We start from the raw sequence: 20,733 nt of genomic DNA on the forward strand, positions 1-20,733 counted from the left end.
AGCGCGTTGAGCCTCCGATCTACTATTCTTGCTCGAAGGGCGACAGCGGTCTGGCTCTTGCGAGACTCTTGAGGTGGTTGAGGCAGCGTTTTCAAAGATCTGCATCATCTCTTGCCTAAAGGCATTCCATTTACTGGGAGAATCCAACCTAGTCAGACATCGTATAACCTCAGGAGAGGTAACCAATGACAAAGAGGGAGACCTGTGGTGTCTCTTTTTAGCTTTCTTGGAAGACGACGATGAGGATTGTCTGGATCAACTCCTCGATCGGGACCTCTTCGAATGTCTATGTCGAGTAGAGTCCTTGGACTCCCCAGACTTTTTATATTTCTTTGAAGAAACCTTCAAAGCTTCCCTCCCCACCGCTAATTTACCTTTGCGTTCACTGAGAGCTTTCTCAGTAATACTCTGGCAGGACCAGCAGTCTTCGGCTCGGTGACTGGAACCCAAACAGCAAAGACAGTTATGGTGAGGATCAGTTATTGACATTTTCACCCCGCAGTCGTGACATTTCTTAAAGCCCGACTTTGGGGATCAAAGTGGTTGAAGAGATTTTTTCAGAAGGAAAAACGAAGCGCGCCCTTAACTCGAAGCCATCGGAAAAACAGAACTAAAGCCAACGGGCACGGCACAAGCTGCTTATACTACTGATGACGTCAACATGCTACTACGGCCCTCGAGGGACAGACGCCACATCGTGCACAGCGCCCTCTGCCAAGAAAATATTCCTGAAGCAGTGAAGCTGACAAAATGTTTATCAAAGATGAGGAATACGTGGGAGGACACAATACATTCTAAACTGAATTTCAGTTAGATGGTCACTTGGAAACACCAACAGTGGACATGAACTTTCATCAGGAGTGCTTGATTGAGTCTGGCGAATAACCATAATGGACATACCAACAATGCAGGAAGATTGACTAGGGAGATGTTCTCGAAGGCTTGGGCTCCTGATTTCATAACCCCAATATATATGAGGATGTGCCTCGGGTTTAACAGTGATGCAAGCTGTATATGGTATGTTTAATCAATGCAGACTGCACCAAAGAAACCTATTTTTCACAAGTACCCAGATGTTCCTCTGAACTTACTCATAATTTACTTTGAGCTACAAAGTATATTGTGAAAAAGCAAATTTTCTCATGTCTGAATACCTACTCTGCCAACAGCAACTGCAATACATTTTTACTACCGATGTGGGGTGATTTTCTTTTAGGTTTTCAGGTTTCAAGCTGCAAATAGGAAGAAAAGGGTTTGAAACTCATTTACAATCCAAATTCTAACCGTTGTATGGTCATAGTTTCTCCTCCGGGGGCCTCTGCAGCCGGGGAAACTAAGCAAGGCCATACGTTTCTGAAAGGTAGGGGACTGCAGAGTGTGAAGAACTTTGTTAGCACTGAATGTTTTCAAAACTCACAATGACCGGATAACCGATAGCCAAAGTCAATCATGCAAAATAGCTGCTAAAATATAAGACAATAAATGACCATGAGCTAAGAGGAGGAGTGACTGGATAGTTAATTAAAAGAGTAAAGCAGACCTACCATAACAATTTCATATCCGGCCACACTCTTTCAGTTTGGCTACAAGCTGTTCCACATTCTCCACTTTCACACCGGACTGCCTCTGTGGTGGTTCGTCTACGCTCAGGATGTGTAGTCGGGAAGTTAGGTCAATGCCCAGGTCCGAAGGTTTCATAGCCTCAATTTTCTTCTTCTTCGCTTTCTGGTTTAATCAAAAACACACAGTTAAGATGCCTGAAAGGTTGACTAATCACATTGACACAAAGCTTGTAGCTAAACACCAGAACTATACACATGCAGCATTATGTTGTATGTGATGTAAAGCAATTTAATTTTCACATCCAACTTTAACCCCTGTATTAATCTAATAGGGGAAAAAACATGCAGCGTTACTATCAATGGCAAGGAGAAAGCCCTACGCTAAAATCTATGGCGATTTCCTAAATTAGCCAACAGATGTGAGACAGGCCTGCTTGGATTTCTAGATTACAACAGACAAGGGAAACTTGCTCTGACATCTTGTGAAGGCTCCCCCATTCCCACTTTGTGGCCTTACTCCATGACAGATAACTATTACAACTGCTCAAATTCCTAGGCCGTTCTAGTGTGGGGTCATTCAGGTTGCCAGTGCTCTTCACAACCTACCTTTCGACCAAATAAATATGATCAGAACCTGAAAACCTCTACTACATTTTCATTGAAAACACTCCCATCCTACCCAACGGGCACTAAACCTTGGATGACAAGAATTCCAGAAATGTTAAAAATCCCATACAGAAACCACTAATCTGACGCACGACCAACTTCCCATCAATCCAAACTCCAACACTTATCCTCCTTCAGTCAATCACCCCAGCAACAATGGCAGAAGCAACGAAGTGATGAACTCTAGGTGCATAAATACAAATTGCAAGCTACAAGTCAGCCATAAAAAAAGTTACTTGGCACCTCAATTATATACATACACACAGCACACCATTTCGTACTCGTCAAGGAGTCAAAGATCACAAGCCAATGGTGGAGAGTGTACATTTTGCACCCTTTTGTATTACAATAACTTGCAATTGCCAGGATGAAGATATGAACATCCAACCACTACACATGCCTGCTCAGTCATAAGAGCACATCACCCCTCCCACACAAACGGCTAAGCGGAGCTACATACAACCTTCACTGATAAAGGACTCTGTTGTACAGATATTGTACACACTCCTATGCAGATAACTCAATACCACAAGCCTGGTCACCATACTCTCACTTGTCGCCCAACAGTCGATAGGAGTGCAATCTAGCTGCAGTACCAATCTTGCATCACTATTTCAGAGCACCTCTCTGACCCCACCTTACACCGGCTAGTCATCAGATATCGAAAATCTGCATTCAAGGCCCCACCTATTCAGGTACAAGGGTCCCAATGTGCATCACTTAAAACATGAAAACATTCTGAAGGGAACGATTAGTAATACAATAACCTCCACCCAGTCAGGATTGTTTGTGCATTTTTAGTATGCATAATGTTATGTGTGCTCAGAATGTGTCAAATAACACCTCCATTGACAATTCAGAGTTTTCAAATCATAAATCATTGTTCGTGTGATCTTCACATAATTTCCCACATTGGAAAAGCGTTACTTCAATTTCTCAAGCTTCTAAAACAAACTCAAATGCGACCCAAGTTTCAATGGTTTATACAGCATGGTCAAGGGAACCCCTCCATATGCCACTCTGCCTTCAACAGGACTAAGCTTACAACAGATGCAGGTTCTTAGTTGATCTTCTAATATTTCCTGCAACAAAACAGCAAAACTAAGAGTACTTGTTCGAAAATGGAATAGAATTACTCCCTCCTAACAGCTATGATATTCATGTAGTGTTCCATCATCACGTTCAATGAGCAAATCGACAATCATGTAATCACCTGCTGCAGTCATTCCATCCCAAAACACTTTATTTGGACCTATCCCATTTGTAGTACATCTCCTTATACATGTGTGTTTAACACAAAACCCTCTGCAACTAAGGAAGTAGCATTCCTTTATCATCATGTGCCTCAGCTCTGTGTAGCATTATTCGATCTTGCTTATCAGCAGGGGTATTGACGGGCCACGAGATAAGATTTTGAAGCGAGTATTTTTTGAAGTTGGGAGTAAGTATTTTTAGAGTTACCATTGGAGTATTGTGTAGGGGAGTACAAATATATTTTTACTCTAAAATGGGTATCTTTTTATAAGCCACACTTAGTTGACTACAGCAATTAATCTAAATTAAAGATGCATTTTTACCTTAAGGTTCCCACTTTATATCAGGCAGTAATAATATTAGATCCACCTTAATCGGACAATGCTTTTATGGTACCACTAATCTGAACACATCTGTGGGGGGAAGCAGGGCAGCCCACTTTATGCCAGCTGTTTTGAAATTTTGTTTTACTTTTTTAATGCTTTGGATATTTAGTTTTTTTAAATTGAGAAATAGTTCCTGGAATGCCAATTATCTGCAGGGAGTCTAATGCAAAAGTGTAAATTGTATCTATTGTCCAGCGGTAAAATGTGTTTACACATGGTGTGATCACATGGTCCAGGTGTGAGCCCCTCAAACAAATACAGGACACCTTGTTACTCATCTGTTCAAATGTACACTACGCCAACCATCACTGGATCCCCGAATTATGGCTTCTTCAACAATTCCATGTCCCACATTGTGTGCATCTACCATGCCTGTGAATCTGACTGCCACAACAAATCAGTGTTATCAGATTGATTGGAAACTATTTAGAAATAGTTTTTCTTTTTCAATTTATACCTTTTGCTTTTGACATCATTCGTACGCAACTGTTTTGCCTCCACATTTTTTACATTATTTACTTGTGCCTTAGGTGCTCCAAATACAACTGCTGAAATTGCGTGGAACATGGCAAGACTACATGTATTTTATACTAGAAGGGTCTTCTTGCTCACATTTACACCTATATTTATAACATCAAGGATGTGGATACTGTAGATTGTTATTGGACAGTAGACTCAATATATGCATGCTTCTTTTTCACAGGGTTATGTTCTCTATTGTTACCCAGCGAATATCTGCATTTTATATCCTTTATGCAAACAAATTATACCAGTTTGGTGGAGGCAAGCTCACATAGAATTTTCTACCTATGTTCACTAATGCGAACTGTCACCTTCGTCGTGGTGGTACGGACAAAATTCAGGCCGAAGTGACAGGCCCGATCGTATATGCCATAATGCAAAATAAAATCTGGCAAGCCCAATTCCCACAGTGTAGAATATACCGGATATATAGTTCAGTGAAGTGAATGTTAAGCTCTATGATCATCATAATCTGGCATAAGGGCCCCAAATTGTTTTACAGATACTAATTGGCCCACCCTATTCCTTACATGATTAAATAAGGATTTGTCTTATATTTCTACCCATTTTGAAGGCAAAAAGTAGCACTTTACTGCAAATGTGGCTGTCCGGTCATTTGGTCGACAGAAAATTGGTCGACAAATGGTCGAGGCGGTCCATTAGGTCATCCTGCAGAAAATCCACAGGTGGCGCAGACCACCCCAAGTATTCCGTGACCCTCGACATAAGGCGCCGGTACGAGGACTCGGTATCGGTGCGAGGCTCAGGCCGACAGAACTCCACCTCCGGAGAGGTGTCCAGAGCACTGGCGTCGTGCAGCGACTGACGCAGGTCTTCAATCTGGCTATGACCAGACAAAATCTCATCAGGCACCTCCTCAGGCACCATACCATCCTCAGACCCCTCACCCCCCTCAGAAATATAAATCGAGGCTGGAAGGAGGGCACAGAAAAAGGGACAAAAATGTTTTGCCTTGACCAGAGCCTTCCTGGGGGGGGGGGGGCGGCCACCGTGCCCCGGGGTACCTCCGACAAGGCAGCCTTGAAAGGCGTCGACGGAATCGGCATCGAGCGTGGCGCCGACAACTTCAACGGCGTTGACACAGTTCTCGAGGGCAGAGCCCCGAGCGAGTCCTTCAACAGCCTGGGCGCCAATGGCGTCGACGGCTTCTTTGGAGGCAGAGCCTCGAGAGAGTCCCTCGACGACCTTGGTGCCGTAGGTGTCTATGTCTTCCTCGAAGACTTCACAGGCTCCGACGGTCTCAAGGGCGTTGAGGACCGGGACCTGGAACGGGCATGCCTAGAGCGACCAGCCTTGTCCGACCGGGACCTCAAAGGCGCCCGGTGGTCGCGGCGACCGCTCGAGCCCGAAGGCGTAGGAGAGGCGTCTCTAGCATGCTCACGGCCGACGTCTTTCGACCGCGCGGACGGAACGGGGCCCTGCGACTGAAAAATCGCCATCATCTCCTGCCGGAACGAATCACATTCCGCAGGAGTGGAATGCTTGTTGGGACAAGCAACCCGCCGACGGGCGGTGTCCTCGGATGAGGACGCGGAAGGTGACCTGTGATGGCGCTTCCTCGAGTGCCTCGAAGAGGCAGAGGAATGGCGAGACCGACTCCTGGACCGAGACCCCCCGGACTCACGACGACTATGCAGAGAGTCGCCCCTCGAATCGTCCGTCGAAAGTCCAGTGGATCGCGACTTCCGAGGCTTGGCCACATTACCCACCGACCGCTTCTTACGCTCCCGCAAGGCCTTCGATGTAAGCGACTGGCAGTCGACACAGTCATCCGTATCGTGGTCCTCCCAGAGGCACCAGAGGCAAGCGTTGTGCGTGTCCGTCAACGACATCCTGGACCCGCAAACCCGACACTTCTTAAAACCCGACCGCAGGGTGAAAGAAGCCGAAGACATCATTAATACACAAACAAACAGGTTCAAATAACAGGATTCAGTAGAACCGAGGCGTGCCGAGATCTCCGAAGCGGACATGTTCACAGAAAAAATGGAACTGAGGCTGTGGGCGTTGTGCGTCCTACTTATAACATCCAGTGACGTCGGCTCGACGGAGGCCCTCGAGGACAGCGTATCGACGTCATTGACGCAGGAAATTTTCCAAAGCAGCACAGCTGTGGTGATTACTGTCATAGATATGGAATACGTTGGAGGACCCAATCCCCTCAAATATATTAATAATGTTATTTTCAAGTACATGGTGTTATACAACTGCTACCACCAATGTTTAACTATTACATCCCGGAACACTATTTCCACCTGGCCGTAGGTAATTGTGAATTTTGTGTGTGAATTCCTAGGGTCAAAGCACTCTTTCGTGGCTATAGAGTTTGGATTTAAAGAAATTCCTGGTAAACGCAACTCTTGCAATTTCAGTGAAATTTGCTAGCAACTTTATGGTTTAGTATTTTCTTTAAGTTTAAAGAACACTTTTACTGCTTTGTTTTGGAGGATGTTAGTATAAAGAGTTGTCACATCAAGCGTTATCCAAATGTGAAAGGATCTATCAAAATCAATCCCACAAGCACATTGATAAACTGCATAATCCCTGTGCTTTTGGTTATATTGAACACCTTTACACATACAGAATAAATTATGTTTACATAATCAACTTTCACATGAGATTTATACATTACATCTCATATTGCATCATTACCTATTCTTAATAAACATTCTCTCCATAAACATATCAAACACCATTATTAAAATCTTCCACAATCCATTATTACCTTTAAAACTACCCTCTTAGAATTTTCAAATTCTTTCCCCATAAAATAGGCTGCGTATGTCATAACCAAGGGAATTCCCTGAATAAATGCCAATACTTTCATTGGTTTCTAATAAGTAAACCTTAGTCACATAATAAATCTCCTTATAGAGACACATTCAGTTTTTACGATACACGTAAATGGGCGTGGGAAAGGGAACCCTTGTCTAGAATATATTTGGTACTTAGACTTGGAAGATAATTTCTCCCCAAGATCCCTCCATCCCAATATTTCAATTTCGTTTGTCTAATACTAGCCCACAAATGAAAAGGCAAGATCACATTCAAATCAAGTAAGTCATAAAAATACATATTTCATCAAAAGAATTAATGATTGCCACAGGCAGTTTTACTGTACTCCGAAGCATAGGGGAAAAGCATCCGAGCAAAGAATTTACATTATTTTGGTCAAGTATAATCGAATTTCTCAACACTCTCCATAAGGTCATTAAAGCGGTAAGCCCCAGCTCACAGCAGATTGCTTCGGTTGGCACACTTTGGTAATCCAAAAGTGTTTTTCCATATCTTTCCTTCAATCTGCTGGAGCCAGAGAGCTTCCTTTTCTCCAAACACCTCTAAGCTGCACAATATACTTGGCACCATGCTGGTTTTATACAGGGTTAAAAGAAAACTCCAGTGAATACCCTCCTCTTGCAGATATGAATGATTTAATAAGGCAGGCTTCTTTCACAATTCTTGGCATTATGAATCTAGGTAATGTAGATTCAGATAGAGACTAATCAGTACACCCAGGTATACCATATTCCTCAACTGTTTCCACCAATGACTCACCAGTTTTCCATTCACATTTCCTAGTTTTATTGGATCTAGGAAACCACCATTACTTGTTTTGGGGGGGATAAAGGACAACCCGATTAGCTTTAGAATAGAGGACCAGGGCGTCAATGCTTCGCTGCAGCCCAATGGGCTTCCTCTACAACAGGATGGTGTCATCTGCATAAGAAAGGCAGGACACTATTGGCACGATACAAAGAGGAAAATCAGCCAAGTATAAATTACGTAGTAGTGGCAGGAGCACGCAGCCATACTTTACTCTAGGATTCATTTTTATGTTAGAAGACAGATGACCCTCCATGTCAAGCCTAACATTCACAGAGCTTTCTTGATACAACTGCCTAATCATAGCATGAATGGATGCAGCCAGTTACCTCCACAAACTAATCAAACGCTACAGTGTAGTCCACAAAGCATATACATAGCTTATACCCCTTCTCCGACAGCGTAGTTTTCATCAAATAAAGTAGACACCAACGTAAAGTCCATAAGCCTTTTTTGGAAACTCATCTGCTGATGACTTAAAAGTCCTCTTTCTGCTACACAATCATTTAATTTGCATAAGATACAAGTTGAGAAGATCTTTGACGGAATCAGTTAATGCCAGCAATTATTAATTTCTGGAATTCTCTCCATCACCTTTTTTTTTTTTAAACACTGATAACAGATGAGCCCTTTTCCAACTACCTGAAATGATGCCTGTAAGAGTCACATTCTTAAAAATAACCTGCAATAAGTTGGCCCAGTATAGAGCAAAAGATTTAAAAACCACATTCGGCAGGCCATCTAGGCCCAGTGCTCAACGCTTTCAGGGTTCAGGTTCACAATAATATCCAATAAGTCCTCAACGGTAAAGGTATACCAGTCTTCGTTAGATACAGCCTCTTGATCAATTGCAATTGGGTAAAGTTGTGCCAGGGACATGATCTTCGTAATAAAGTAAATGCACATAATCAACCCAAGTCTTTTTAGGTACACAGTTAATTTTGTGATTGCAGCTACCTTTAATGATTAAGGAGATACCAGAACTTATGGCTCTCACTCCCTAATTTTCGAATTAACGTATTGCATAGACATTTGGGGCGCCCACGCCCAGTTTTTATTTAGTTTGAATCTCATTAATTGCCCGATTTCTCATAACTGGGTCAAATATCCATCTTTTTGCATGCCTAGCATTGGTTCTAAACTCTCTTCCTTGACGCAATTGCTGCATCGTATACTGACCCTGCCTTTACCTTACTATAATGCATCTTAATCTCAGTATTTCCAAGGCTTAAGATCAGTTTTCCGACAAAAACACCTAGTTCCACTAATACACACTCCTAACTCAAAGTTATACCACCCAAAGGAAAGTTGGCCTGTAAAATCCTATTAAGATTTACAACATTTCGTACAGACCATTGCAATCTATTGCCCTTAAAGTTAGTGTACACACCATCCAGTATTGTTTGATCACCTCATTATGTACATTTAACTGGCATTTTAAGATCACATGGTCACTAACCGTAGTTACCACAGGAGTGTAATTTGATAAATACCTCCCCAAAGCATCTGTAATAAAGATGTAGTCTATTTGAGACTCATAAGGCCCATTTTTTCAGGCAAACATAGGACAACCGTCCAAATCTACATCTATCGGTTTTAGTATTCCCAAACCATATGAATCTAAAAAAAGAACCAACAAACCTCAGCACTCATCCTCTGGTAACTAGTCGAGATATGACTTTCTTCCAGAGTAAAGTACTGAGTGTCAAAGTCACATAAAACCATGATTAGAGAACACAGATTCCAAAGTCCAGGAAGCCAGAATGTGCTCAATGTATTCTAAAATGGACCATGGACAACCATTTCCCGGAGGGTTAGTGACTAACATCTTCAATAAAGGTTTTGCAAAATGGATGGTTAAAAACTGCAACCATTGCATTCAAATTCACAATATGGGGCATGTATTCAATAACTGACATATTAGCTCTTACACCAATAACCAGCCCTCCCTTTGGATGTATGAGGCCATCATATGTCATGAGTCAACCATGTCTCTTGCGATATAAATATATACATACTTAATATTGGCTTTCATCCCCTCCTGTTTGACTGAAGATGATTGAAAATCTTGTGTATTCCAGGATATCAAGTTCACCCTACGGTCATACATAGAAAAGGCAACACTAATCACAAGTTCAATCACTTTTAGAACACAATGCAGCCGGTAGTGAAACCCAGTTATTGTTGCCATCCGACAACTTAAAATGCTTTAACTTTGAAGTTAGCTAATGGATGCTTCTTCCAGATATGTTTTAAACATTTTGCAAATATCTCAGGTCATCGGCTCTCCCCTGAGAATTTGTCGCAAAACCAGAGTGTTTATGCATTCAAAGTGAGCTCAAATCCCATTTTTAATAAGTTTAAAGAAAAGGACAATAAAAACTCCACCAATGCCGGTGACATGAAATGGATCACTGCCCGATTTGTGGAACTGCACACTACAGGTAATTCCACCAGGGCAATATCCTTGTTTGCAACCGTATTTTATTGAGGGATACACAATGCAGTAATTGCAGGACCATATTTCTATTGAAGAAAGGGCTCTCATTGGTGGCAAACTATTCAATTATCCATATTCTTTTGGCACCTCTCCTATTTAACATGGTCCTTGTATTCAGTGCCACTGTTTTAAAATACATAAAGGCCCCCTGTGATTTAGTAACATTAGCTTGCGTCCTCAAGTGATGGCCATTCACCTCCAGAGGCAATTAACTAATCAAAGACTGTGGAAAAATGTCTTATCCAGTGGATCATCCATAACACTTTGTTGCCTCTGGTTTTTGGATCCACTTATACAGGGGTCCTGCCACAGTGTGACAAATAGGCCTATCAGTTCTAGGGATTTGCACTAGCTCAAACCCCACCGAAGACTGCACACAAGCTATCTTAATAGATGCAGTAGCTGCCCACGAACCTGCATTTGCTCTGGATTGACCAATGCTACCATTTGAAAGACGTAACTGAATTGTGTGCACGCTAGTGCAACTTCTGTCTACTCCCGTTACCCTTCTTCCTATTTCGCTTGATCTTGGATGCCTCAGGCCATTCCAGGTGGTCACCCGGCAGTACTGTAATAACTTGAACAGGTGTCGTAATTACAGCGTGAATCCCTGGTACACCCTTAAAAGGGGCACCCTTCTCCCTGATTCAAATGTGACTACTTTTTCAGTCGACTCTCCACTAGTGCTTCCTCTGAATGTTCGGTATTCTCAACATCATTTATTTTACAAATAGGTCTAGCGTCTGAACAGCTGTTTTCTAGTATAATGTCTACAATACACCACATGGGTTAGTTCTTTTTGTTTTCAAGCCATATAAGTGCAGAGCATGAAGAGCCTTTACAATCGTAACTAAATTAGTTGTCTCAGAGCGAACTAAATGAAGAATCGTCAACATCTTCTCCATTTGCTGTTTCTGCAGCTTTTCCCAAGGTCTGGAGATTTTGAAATGTTAAAGCCAATGATATTACACTCCTCAGAAACACTCCGAAGGGCATTCATCCCCTGCGGGCCAAGGGAATTACGTTGGAGAGTTGCAAAGGTTATGTAATGTGTGATTGTTATCAATTTCAACAAACGCTGAGGATTCTGGCACTTCAATGGGTCTCGGAGAGGAAGAGCAGGCAATTGGTAAGGCAGTCGCCCAATTACCATCCGTCATAGAACTCTCAGTTCGAAAAAATGAAATTATTTCCCCCAACGTATTTCTATTACCATCCTTGCGACCAGTATAAGTCGTCTCAAGGGTGGCTGCGACTTTCCAAAACAGATTTACTAGCCACTGCCGAGCCTTACTTCACTTGTTTAGGTCGAGTGGTACAAAGGAGTTAGTACTTCCTTGACCTGGTCAGCATTTTTTTCATTCTTAACCAGCCACAAAAAAAAGGCAGATTTCTGAAACCCAGCTGTATAAACTTACCTAGAATCCAGTAACAGCAATCTTATACACCCGCTCAACGCAGGCAGACAGCGAGACAGCACAGTGCACTTGTCCTGAATGCGCACGGCTTGATGTTTAAACCCTCTGTCCCTTACCAGTCAGGTGGTGCAGCTGGGCAGGTCATAGCTAGGGATGTAACGGTATTACGGTATACCGTTAAAGATACCGTGAACCACTTAATTGAACAATAATAACCGTCACATTGTTTATACCGGTATACCGTTCATACCGTTAAGTGTGCTTTTCAATCTGATTTGGAAAGGCTGCAGTAAGCAAGTGCTGCGCAGTCTTGGTCTTGCACTGTTGGATGTGCCGTCTGCCAAGCAGTTTCAGTTGGAGCAGTTTTTAATGCCATTCCATAAACCACACGTGCTTGACACAAAATCAATATGTTAGCAATAGGAAGAATACAGTGCCAAGAAGGAAAAGTGTTTACTTTGGGTTGGCGGTTTATATATTTATAATGGATAATGTTTTCTAAACATATGACAATGGGGGATTTCCCTGGTTCCATCATTGAATTTACATATAATAAGTCACAGTGCGAAATGTACTCATCTCTGTGGGTATTCTCTGCTGCCATGCCAAAGTGTAACATGTCCGTGATTACTGAACACCTTTTGGCCCGCAAGTAAACTGAAGGCTGTAATGTAAAGAGTGCGTGTGCGTGTGTGCATGCGCACAAGCGTATACTACCATCAGACTCCATTGATCTGTGGCATGCAGGTTATCAGGATAGCAACATGTTCATCTTCACCAGTAGCCAATGGAGGGGCTAAAAGCCAAAATGAAGAATTAAGAAAAGCTATTCAGTTTGCTTTGCCAGTCGCAGCAGGGCTCCCCTCCGCCTCTCCTCTCCACATGTGTGTGTTTGGTGGAAGCATGGGGTGGCATTTCAGTGGAAAGTATGTTGAAAAGCCCAATTCTGGCCCTGGGTGCCTGGTTTTGTTTGTGATGATAAATCTGACAATGACCTTTTAGAAAATATTTGTTAAGATTAGTTAACTCCACCTGCTATACCGCGATAACCATGATATACCGTCATTTGGCAAGAAGGTTATTGTACCGTCATAAAACTAATACCGTGACACCCCTAGTCATAGCATTAACAAAACAGGCATGGGGAGTAGAAAACCAAAGTTTAACAGCGAGACAGCACACTCACAGTGCACTCATACTTTACACACCTTATGTATGAGGAAATCTGTGCTACAAGCAGGTTTACAAAGCTCCAAAATGGGTTAACAGTTCCAAATCTGAACCTATGTCAGACACTATCTGGTGTCCCAGAGGATTAGCTGAATCGTTATGGCACTTCATCTGACTGCAAAAAACGGGAGTGCATGGATCCGGAATCTTAATCAACTTGCCCTCTCAACTGCTAAAACATCCTTGCTCTGGACCTTTATTAAATAATGGTTCTTTTTTTTCATGATCACCACTGTAGGACCCCCCTTACCAGACTGATTGATCTCTGCATTCATATGTCGGTAAATTTCCACATCTTATTCAGCAGTATCTTGCAACATTAGTACACCCTCTTGACAGGCAATTTCACTGTCACTTTGTAATTATTCGCTATGTTATTAAATGCTAGTTTCTCTACAGCAGCATGTACAGGTTCATGCTGCACTTTAGTAAAAAGGAGTGTTTTTCCATTCCTGCTACCCCTTTCCAAATTAACTGTTCAAATGCAAGTACTTCTGGCTTCATGCTCAAGTTGGGTGTGTGATCCACTTTTGACTCCATATTAAATGAGCATTTGAAAGAACATTGTAATCTGATTTTTCCCAGAAACAAACTTACTTTACTGCCTAAAATAGGAACTTTTGTGGGACTGGTGGAAAAGAAGACATGCATTACTCAACGTAATAGCATTTCTGATGATTATATCTGCTTAGATTCACATGCTGTGAATATAGTCCGACATCCAGTGTTAACCGCAGAGTATTGCATCTCGTCTTTCGAGAATCGAAAGGGGACGTCGACATGGGCGTGCCTGTAACACTATCCCCAACGTGACGTGTAGTGTACCCAAAATCCCTCACGCGTCAAGGTCCCTCCGATTGTATTTTTTCTGCCATGAGAGAGCCCAATGACTATCGTGAGTGAGTACATAAAAGAGAAAGTAGTAAGACGTCTATGTTCCTTCCACCAGAGCTGAGAGGAAGGGCGGCAGCATGTAAATCTAAGCAGATGCCATCATAACAAATGCTATTACGGTGAGTAATTCATGTCTTCAGATGCTTGTTAATTTGCTTATAATCACATGCGGTGCATAGACTAGTGAGCAGTACCCAAAGTTGGAAATGGATTGTGAGAAGGAACAGTAGTGAAATGATGTCTTAATACCGCTTGTCACACCTGAGAATCAGACCTAGAATGAGTGTCTAGGCAATAGTGTTTTGTAAAGGTGTGTACAGAACTCCAGGTTGCTGCTTTGCAAATGGACTCTAGAGGAACAATTGCAATGAAAGCCCCAGTGCCTCGAGTAGACTGTGCCTTAGGCTTGAAGGGCAGTGCTCTCTTAGCAAGAGTGTAACAGTGTGATGCATTTGAAAATCCACCTTGAGATGGCCGATTTAGAGACAGATCCCCTTCTCTACCAGCTGCCACTGAACTGATAAATTGGTTTGTTTTTCTCAGTGGTCTAGTTCTTTCCAGGTAATACATGACTGCCCTGCGCACATCTAATGTGTGTAGGCTTTTTTCGGCCATGTTAGTGGTATTATGGAAGAAAGTAGGCAGTTCTATTGATTGGTTCACATGGAACTTGAAACTAAATGTAGGCGCAAATCGAGGGTACGTGCGCAGAACCACCTTATCTCTGAACTGTAATGAAAGGGTCTAGAACTGAAAGGGCCTGTAGTTCACTAGCTCTCCTTATAAAAGTGATAGCCACTAGGAAGGCTGTCTTATAGGTAAGATCTTTGAGACTCGTCTTATGCATAGGCGCAAAAAAAGGAGACCCCATACTTCTAGTCAAAACCACATTTAGATCCCATCTGGGAGCCGGGTTAGAAATGGGAGAATGAATCCTTTTAACCCCTTCAATGAAAGCCTTAATAATTGGTATTTTCTACCACAACACATTGTTGTGACGTAGTGTAGGCTGAGCGAGCAGCTAAGTGAACCTTCAGGGAATTAAAAACCAGGCCTGATTCTAGTAGGTGAGTCAGGTACAATACAAAGAGTAGGAGAGCAGTCAATAGGATTGACGCCCTTGGAATTGCACCAGATAAAGCGCTTCCATTTACTGCAGTAGCAGTATCTGGTGCTAGGTTTCCTCACCTCCCTAAGTATGTCCATGCATCTCTCAGGGAGTCGCAGGTGTCCGAACTATGACCTAAGGAGCCAAGCCAGTAAGTTCAGGGTTTGTGGGCATGGGTGAAGAGTCTCCCCCTTGTCTTGAGATAACATGTTGTACAGGCAAGGCAGTTTCATTGGAGGAGATGGAACAAGTTACTTACCTGTAACTGTTGTTCTCCAGCATGGGTCTGGCATGGATTCACATGCTCATGAACATTCCCCGTCAGGCTGGGAATCCTCGGTAAAGAAAAAATCAGTATCAGTTTCGTTTCTGATCTGTCTTTCGTAGTAGTAACCAATCACTGATCTCTGCGTCATACTGACCACAGCCAATGACTGCCCTCTACCTAAGCCCCGCCTCTGGCAGCCATCTTCAGATTTGGTAGCACGTGAAGAGGCAGTATGACCAAGTGAAGAGCCGCAGAGGGGTAGGCGGGAGGGTTCGCATGTGAATCCATGCCAGACCCATGCTGGAGAACAACAGTTACAGGTAAGTAACTTGTTCCTTCTCCAGCATGGGGTCTGGCATGGATTCACATGCTCATGAATATAAGAATAAATGGCAGTACACACATGCACAACCACGGGTGGTGGCAAAAGGCTCAACATTAAGCAATACAAAAAACTCCACATTGAGCATCTCTTACCTCCTTACCAGGCTCACCTTAAGCGAACAGGTTGCGCAGCACTGCTTGGCCGACCCTGGACTCCTCCCTGGAATCCCGATCGACGCAGTAGAATCTCATGAAGGTGTGCGTCGACCTCCACGTAGCAGCCCTGAAGATGTCCCGCAGGGGCACACCAGATAAGAACGCCGTAGTAGCAGCGATCGCTCTGGTCGAATGGGCTCTCGGACGGCCTGGCAGCGGTCGGTTAGCCAACCGGTGACAGTGCATGATGCAGCCGGAGAGCCATCGAGAGAGCCTTCCTTTGATTCACAGGTCCAAAGTTCACGAACAGCTGTGATGTCCTCCGGAAACTCTTCGTGCGGTCCACGTAGAACTTCAGCGCTCTAGCCACATCCAGCGAGTGCAAAGTCCTCTCGGCCGGCGACGAAGGAGACGGGAAGAAAACAGGTAACACCAAGGGCTCGTTAAGATGGAAGTCCGGCGGCACCTTGGGGATAAAGGAGGGGTGCGTCCTAAGCACCACCCTCGAGGCATGGAAAGTCAAGTACGGCGCTTTGCAGGATAGGGCCTGGATCTCTCCCACTCGTCGTGCGGAGGTAATGGCAACCAGGAACGCAGTCTTCCACGACACAAACTTCATCGGTCCGGAGTGCATCGGCTCGAATGGGGGCCCCATGAGCCTGGTCAGCACCACGTTAAACTCCCACGCCGGGGCCGGGGTCTTCACCGGCGGGAACGACCGGAACAGTACTTTCATAAACTCTTTTACCAGTCGATGGGACCACAGGGACGTCCGTCCTGTGGTTCTGGTATATCTGGAGATCGCCGCCAGATGAATCTTAATGGAGGCATGGGCTAGCCCAGCCTTTGCCAGCGATAGCAGGTACGGCAGCACTTTAGGGGCCGTAATCCGTAGGGGGTTGATCTTCCGTGCTCAGCACCAGATAGAGAACCTCTTCCACTTATGACCGTAGCATTTGAGAGTCGAGGACGCCCTGGCCTTTGAAAGAACCTCTCTGCAATCGGCCGGTATATCGTAGCCTCCAAACTCTAGCGCTGCAGGAGCCAAGCCTGCAGGTTCAGCGACGCCGGGTTGTGGTGGAAGATGGCGCCTCCTTCTCTAGAGAGAAGGTCCGCGTCCGCCGACAGCTTGATGGGAGGGGACGTTGACAAGTCCAGAAGGTCCGGGAACCAGATCTGCCTCGGCCACGCCGGTGCGACGAGGATCATCCTGCACCAGGACCTCTTGAGCTGGCTGATGAGTCGCAACGGAGGGAACGCATACAGGTATAGGCCGTCCCAGGGGGAACGAGAATGCATCGCCCACGCTTTTCGGCTGGGGAAACCTGCTGGCGAACCTCTTGCACTTTGAGTTCGTCGCTGTTGCGAACAGGTCGATTTGGGGTTTGCCCCATCGTCGGAAGAGTTGATCCACCTGATCCTGGCGCAGTTCCCACTCGTGACATGCGCGCAGCTCCCTGCTGAGCGAGTCGGCGATAGTGTTTCTTTCTCCTGCCAGGTGCAAGGGAACCAGGAACATCCCCTGGGCGACTGCCCAGTGCCACACGTCCTGTGCCTCCTTCGATAGGGCTGGGGATCTGGTGCCTCCCTGCTTCCGTATGTAAAACATTGTCGTGGTGTTGTCCGTGAAGATCCACACCACCTTGCCCTTGAGCGACGGGAGGAACGATTTGAGAGCCCAGAACACGGCTCGGAGTTCCAGGACGTTGATGTGCAGGAGCCTCTCCTCCGGGAGCCAGAGGCCTCTTGCGTGGAGATCTCCGGTGTGGGCGCCCCAACCTTCCAGGGAGGCGTCCGTCGTCACCGTCTCCTGGTACGCCGGCGTCTGAAAGTCCTTGCCCGCTGTGAGGTGCGCTCGAACGCCCCACCACTGGATCGCCCGCCGGAACACCTCGTTGAGGGGGACCCTGTCTTCGAAGGTGCCCGTCGCCTGCATCCAACGGGCGTCGAGAAATTCTTGAAGAGGGCGCATCCGTAGTCTGCAGAGGCGCACCAGGTAGATGCAAGAGGACATTATCCCCAGGAGGGACTTGATGGACCTCACCCTGGCCACGTCCGTGGCTAGCAGGCGCTGCACTTTGCCTAGAATGGTCTTCGTCCGTTCTTCCGACGGGGCCGCCAGGCGCCTCACTGTATCGAGCTTCGTTCCCAGAAACAGGGCCACCTGCGACGGCACCAGGTGGGACTTTGGGTAGTTTATGTCGAATCCCAGGTCTGTGAGTAGCTGGACGGTCCTCACAGTGTGTTCGACGGCGAGTTCCCTCGTCCTTGAGCGGATGAATCCCCTGCAGGCGCAGCCGCGCCGCCACTGGTGCTAGGCACTTGGTAAAGACCCTGGGGGCCGACTTCAATCCGAACGGCAGTGCTCTGAATTGGTAGTGGCGTCCCTGGACGACCAACCTGAGGAACTTTCGGTGGCTTTTGAGGATGGGAACGTGGAAGTATGCATCCTCCAGGTCCAACGACGATAGAAAGTCGCCTTCCTCCAGCTGTCCCAGTACGTGCTGGAGGGTGACCATCCTGAACTTTGATCTGATGTATTTGTTCAAACGACAAAGGTCCAGGATGGGGCGCCAGCCGCCCGTCTTCTTCCTGACGAGGAAGTACCTCGAGTACACCCCGGAGCCTCTTCGGGACAAGCTCGATGGCGCCTTTCCTGAGCATCGCCCGTACTTCCAACAGCAGGTGCGGGACGTGATTTTCCTTCCTGGCCACAGGTGGAACGTGAGGGCACTTCTTCAGGAATTCGATAGTGTCCTCTTGCCAGGCTATCCAGCACCCAACGGTCGGTGGAGATGGACTTGCCGCCCTGGCCACCTTGCCGACGGCGACGAGGCGCTCCCTGCTTGCCGCGACCCCTGTAGGCTTCCTGAGACGAGGAGCGTGCCGCCTGGCGGTAGGACGACGAGCCACCGCTGGATCCCTTGGAGGCACCCTGTCTGCCTCCGGAGCTCCGAAAGGGCAGTCGTTGCTGAAGGGCTCCTAGGGCGCGGGCCGTGTCCGTTTTTATGGCTTGGAGGGATTCGTCCACCGCCTTCCCGAACAAGTTGCTGCCGTCGAACGGCATGTCCAACACCCTGGTCTGGACGTCCTGACGGAAGTCGGTCGCCCGGAGCCAACCCCGTCGTCATAGGCAAACACCGTTGCCCAGCTGGCAGAACCCGGTATTGGCAATATCGGTTGCCACCGTTATGGCGTGGTCCGACGCCACCTCGCCCTCTTGCAGTAATTCCAGGGCCTCGGACCTCTTGTCGTCCGGCAGGAAGTCCAATATGGGGGCCAGTTTAAACCAGAGCTCCCTGTCGTAACGGGCCACGATCGCCAGGGCGTTGGCCGCTTTGATCGTCGTCGCCGCCGACGAAATGACCTGCCGCCCCATGGCGTCCAACTTCTTTCCCTCGCCGTCCGGCGGGGAATTCGACGCCGAGGCTCCTGACCCCGCCGCTTTCTTCTTCGCCGCCGCCGAGACGACCGAGTCTGGTGTTGGCTGGACCCTGAGGCACAGGGGAGCGGTTTCGGGGACCCGGTACTTCTTCTCATACCGGTCCCGTTTGGCTGGTGCCGTGGAGGGGTTTTTGAGAACCGACAGGCCCTCCTCCCAGATGTCATCGATTAGGGGCACCGGGATGACCGTCTTCCTCTTGGCCTCCCGGCGCTGATAGAGGAAACCTTCCTTTTTCTGCTCCTCCGGGCAGAGCTGGAACAATTCGGACGCCCTGGCGATCATGGCGTGGAATGAGCCAATCTCGTTGGGCGGCGAGGCCCGTGCGACGGGAGACGCGTTCCGTCGTCGTTGCCCTCAGAACCCGTCGTCGAGCCCAACGCACCGTCATCTCCCGACTCGTGGGAGGATGAGGAGGGAACTGTAGGCCTCACGGGGGCTGGCGGAGGAGAGGGTTGGGTGCTCCGTCGTTTGTTCTGAGGACTTCCCGACGGGCCAGGTTGCGGGTCCTCCGGCCTGGGCCGTGGGAATCTCGTCCTTAACTCAGAGCATAAGGACTGGATGGCAGACAAAATGGCCACCGAGCCATCCTGAGGCCTAGGATCTGGCTGCGCCGGAAGGGAAGGCCGCTCTTCCTCACCACCGTCGTCTTCCTCGGTTATCTCCCGAGGATCTCCCTGACGGGATCGAACCTTCTCAAATTGGACTTCGAGGTTCCTCACGGCCTCGGTCAGTTCCTCCTCCGGGGCTGACTCCGAGCTCGAGGAGGGCACCGTGCCCCCCCCTCGCTTCTTCAATCATGGCGGCCACGACGATGGGCTGAAAAGAGGATTCCCTCTTTGGCGGCAGGGAAACTAGTCCCGGAGGCAGTCTCCGCTGGCGGTGTCTCTGCTGGCTTGGCCAGAGTCGACGCGATAGCCTCGATAGAGGCCTTCGCCTGCTGGGTAGGGGCCTTCACCACCTTAGGTGCGTCCCGGGCCTTCTCCTTCGGGCGAGGGGCGACGCCTCGCTCCCCCTCTTCCGAGATCGGACGGGGCTTCTCCTGAAGCTTACCCGGGGTCTCGGACTTTCTCTTCCCCGAACCGGAGCGTTGGCTCGTGGTTGACAGTGCCGGAGAAGGTGCGCCCTGCCTGGCGACCGAAGAGCCCGACCTTTCGGCGCTCCCGGAGCCAGCGGACTCGCGGTGCTTGGCCTGGTGTCAGGCCCCCGTCGCCGGGGCAACCGCACAGGACTTAGAAGCCCGCTCGGACCCTTTCTTCTTCTCACCCGTCGAGCCCTTCTCCAACCAGCTTGCGAGACGGGATCGACGGTCCCTCATGGTCCGCTCTGACAAGTTCTTGCAGAACTGGCAGTCCTTCTCTACATGAGTCTTGTCCCCA

The 20,733-nt window shown here is 47.0% G+C and overlaps 1 protein-coding gene across 1 annotated transcript in view; it reads right to left on the reverse strand.

The window, feature by feature from the left end:
• The window catches only part of ETFB (electron transfer flavoprotein subunit beta), a 511,591-nt gene that overhangs the window by 49,063 nt on the left and 441,795 nt on the right, over positions 1 to 20,733 (reverse strand). The window contains exon 6 of the mRNA XM_069604796.1: positions 1,545 to 1,725. Within this exon, the coding sequence (XP_069460897.1) occupies positions 1,555 to 1,725 (171 nt within the window). The 3' untranslated portion in view covers positions 1,545 to 1,554. The remainder of the gene's footprint in view (positions 1 to 1,544; positions 1,726 to 20,733) is intronic.

This window comes from Ambystoma mexicanum, chromosome 1p (genome assembly GCF_040938575.1).
Source record: "Ambystoma mexicanum isolate Mex_15411 chromosome 1p, UKY_AmexF1_1, whole genome shotgun sequence".
Taxonomy (NCBI): Eukaryota; Metazoa; Chordata; class Amphibia; order Caudata; family Ambystomatidae; genus Ambystoma; species Ambystoma mexicanum.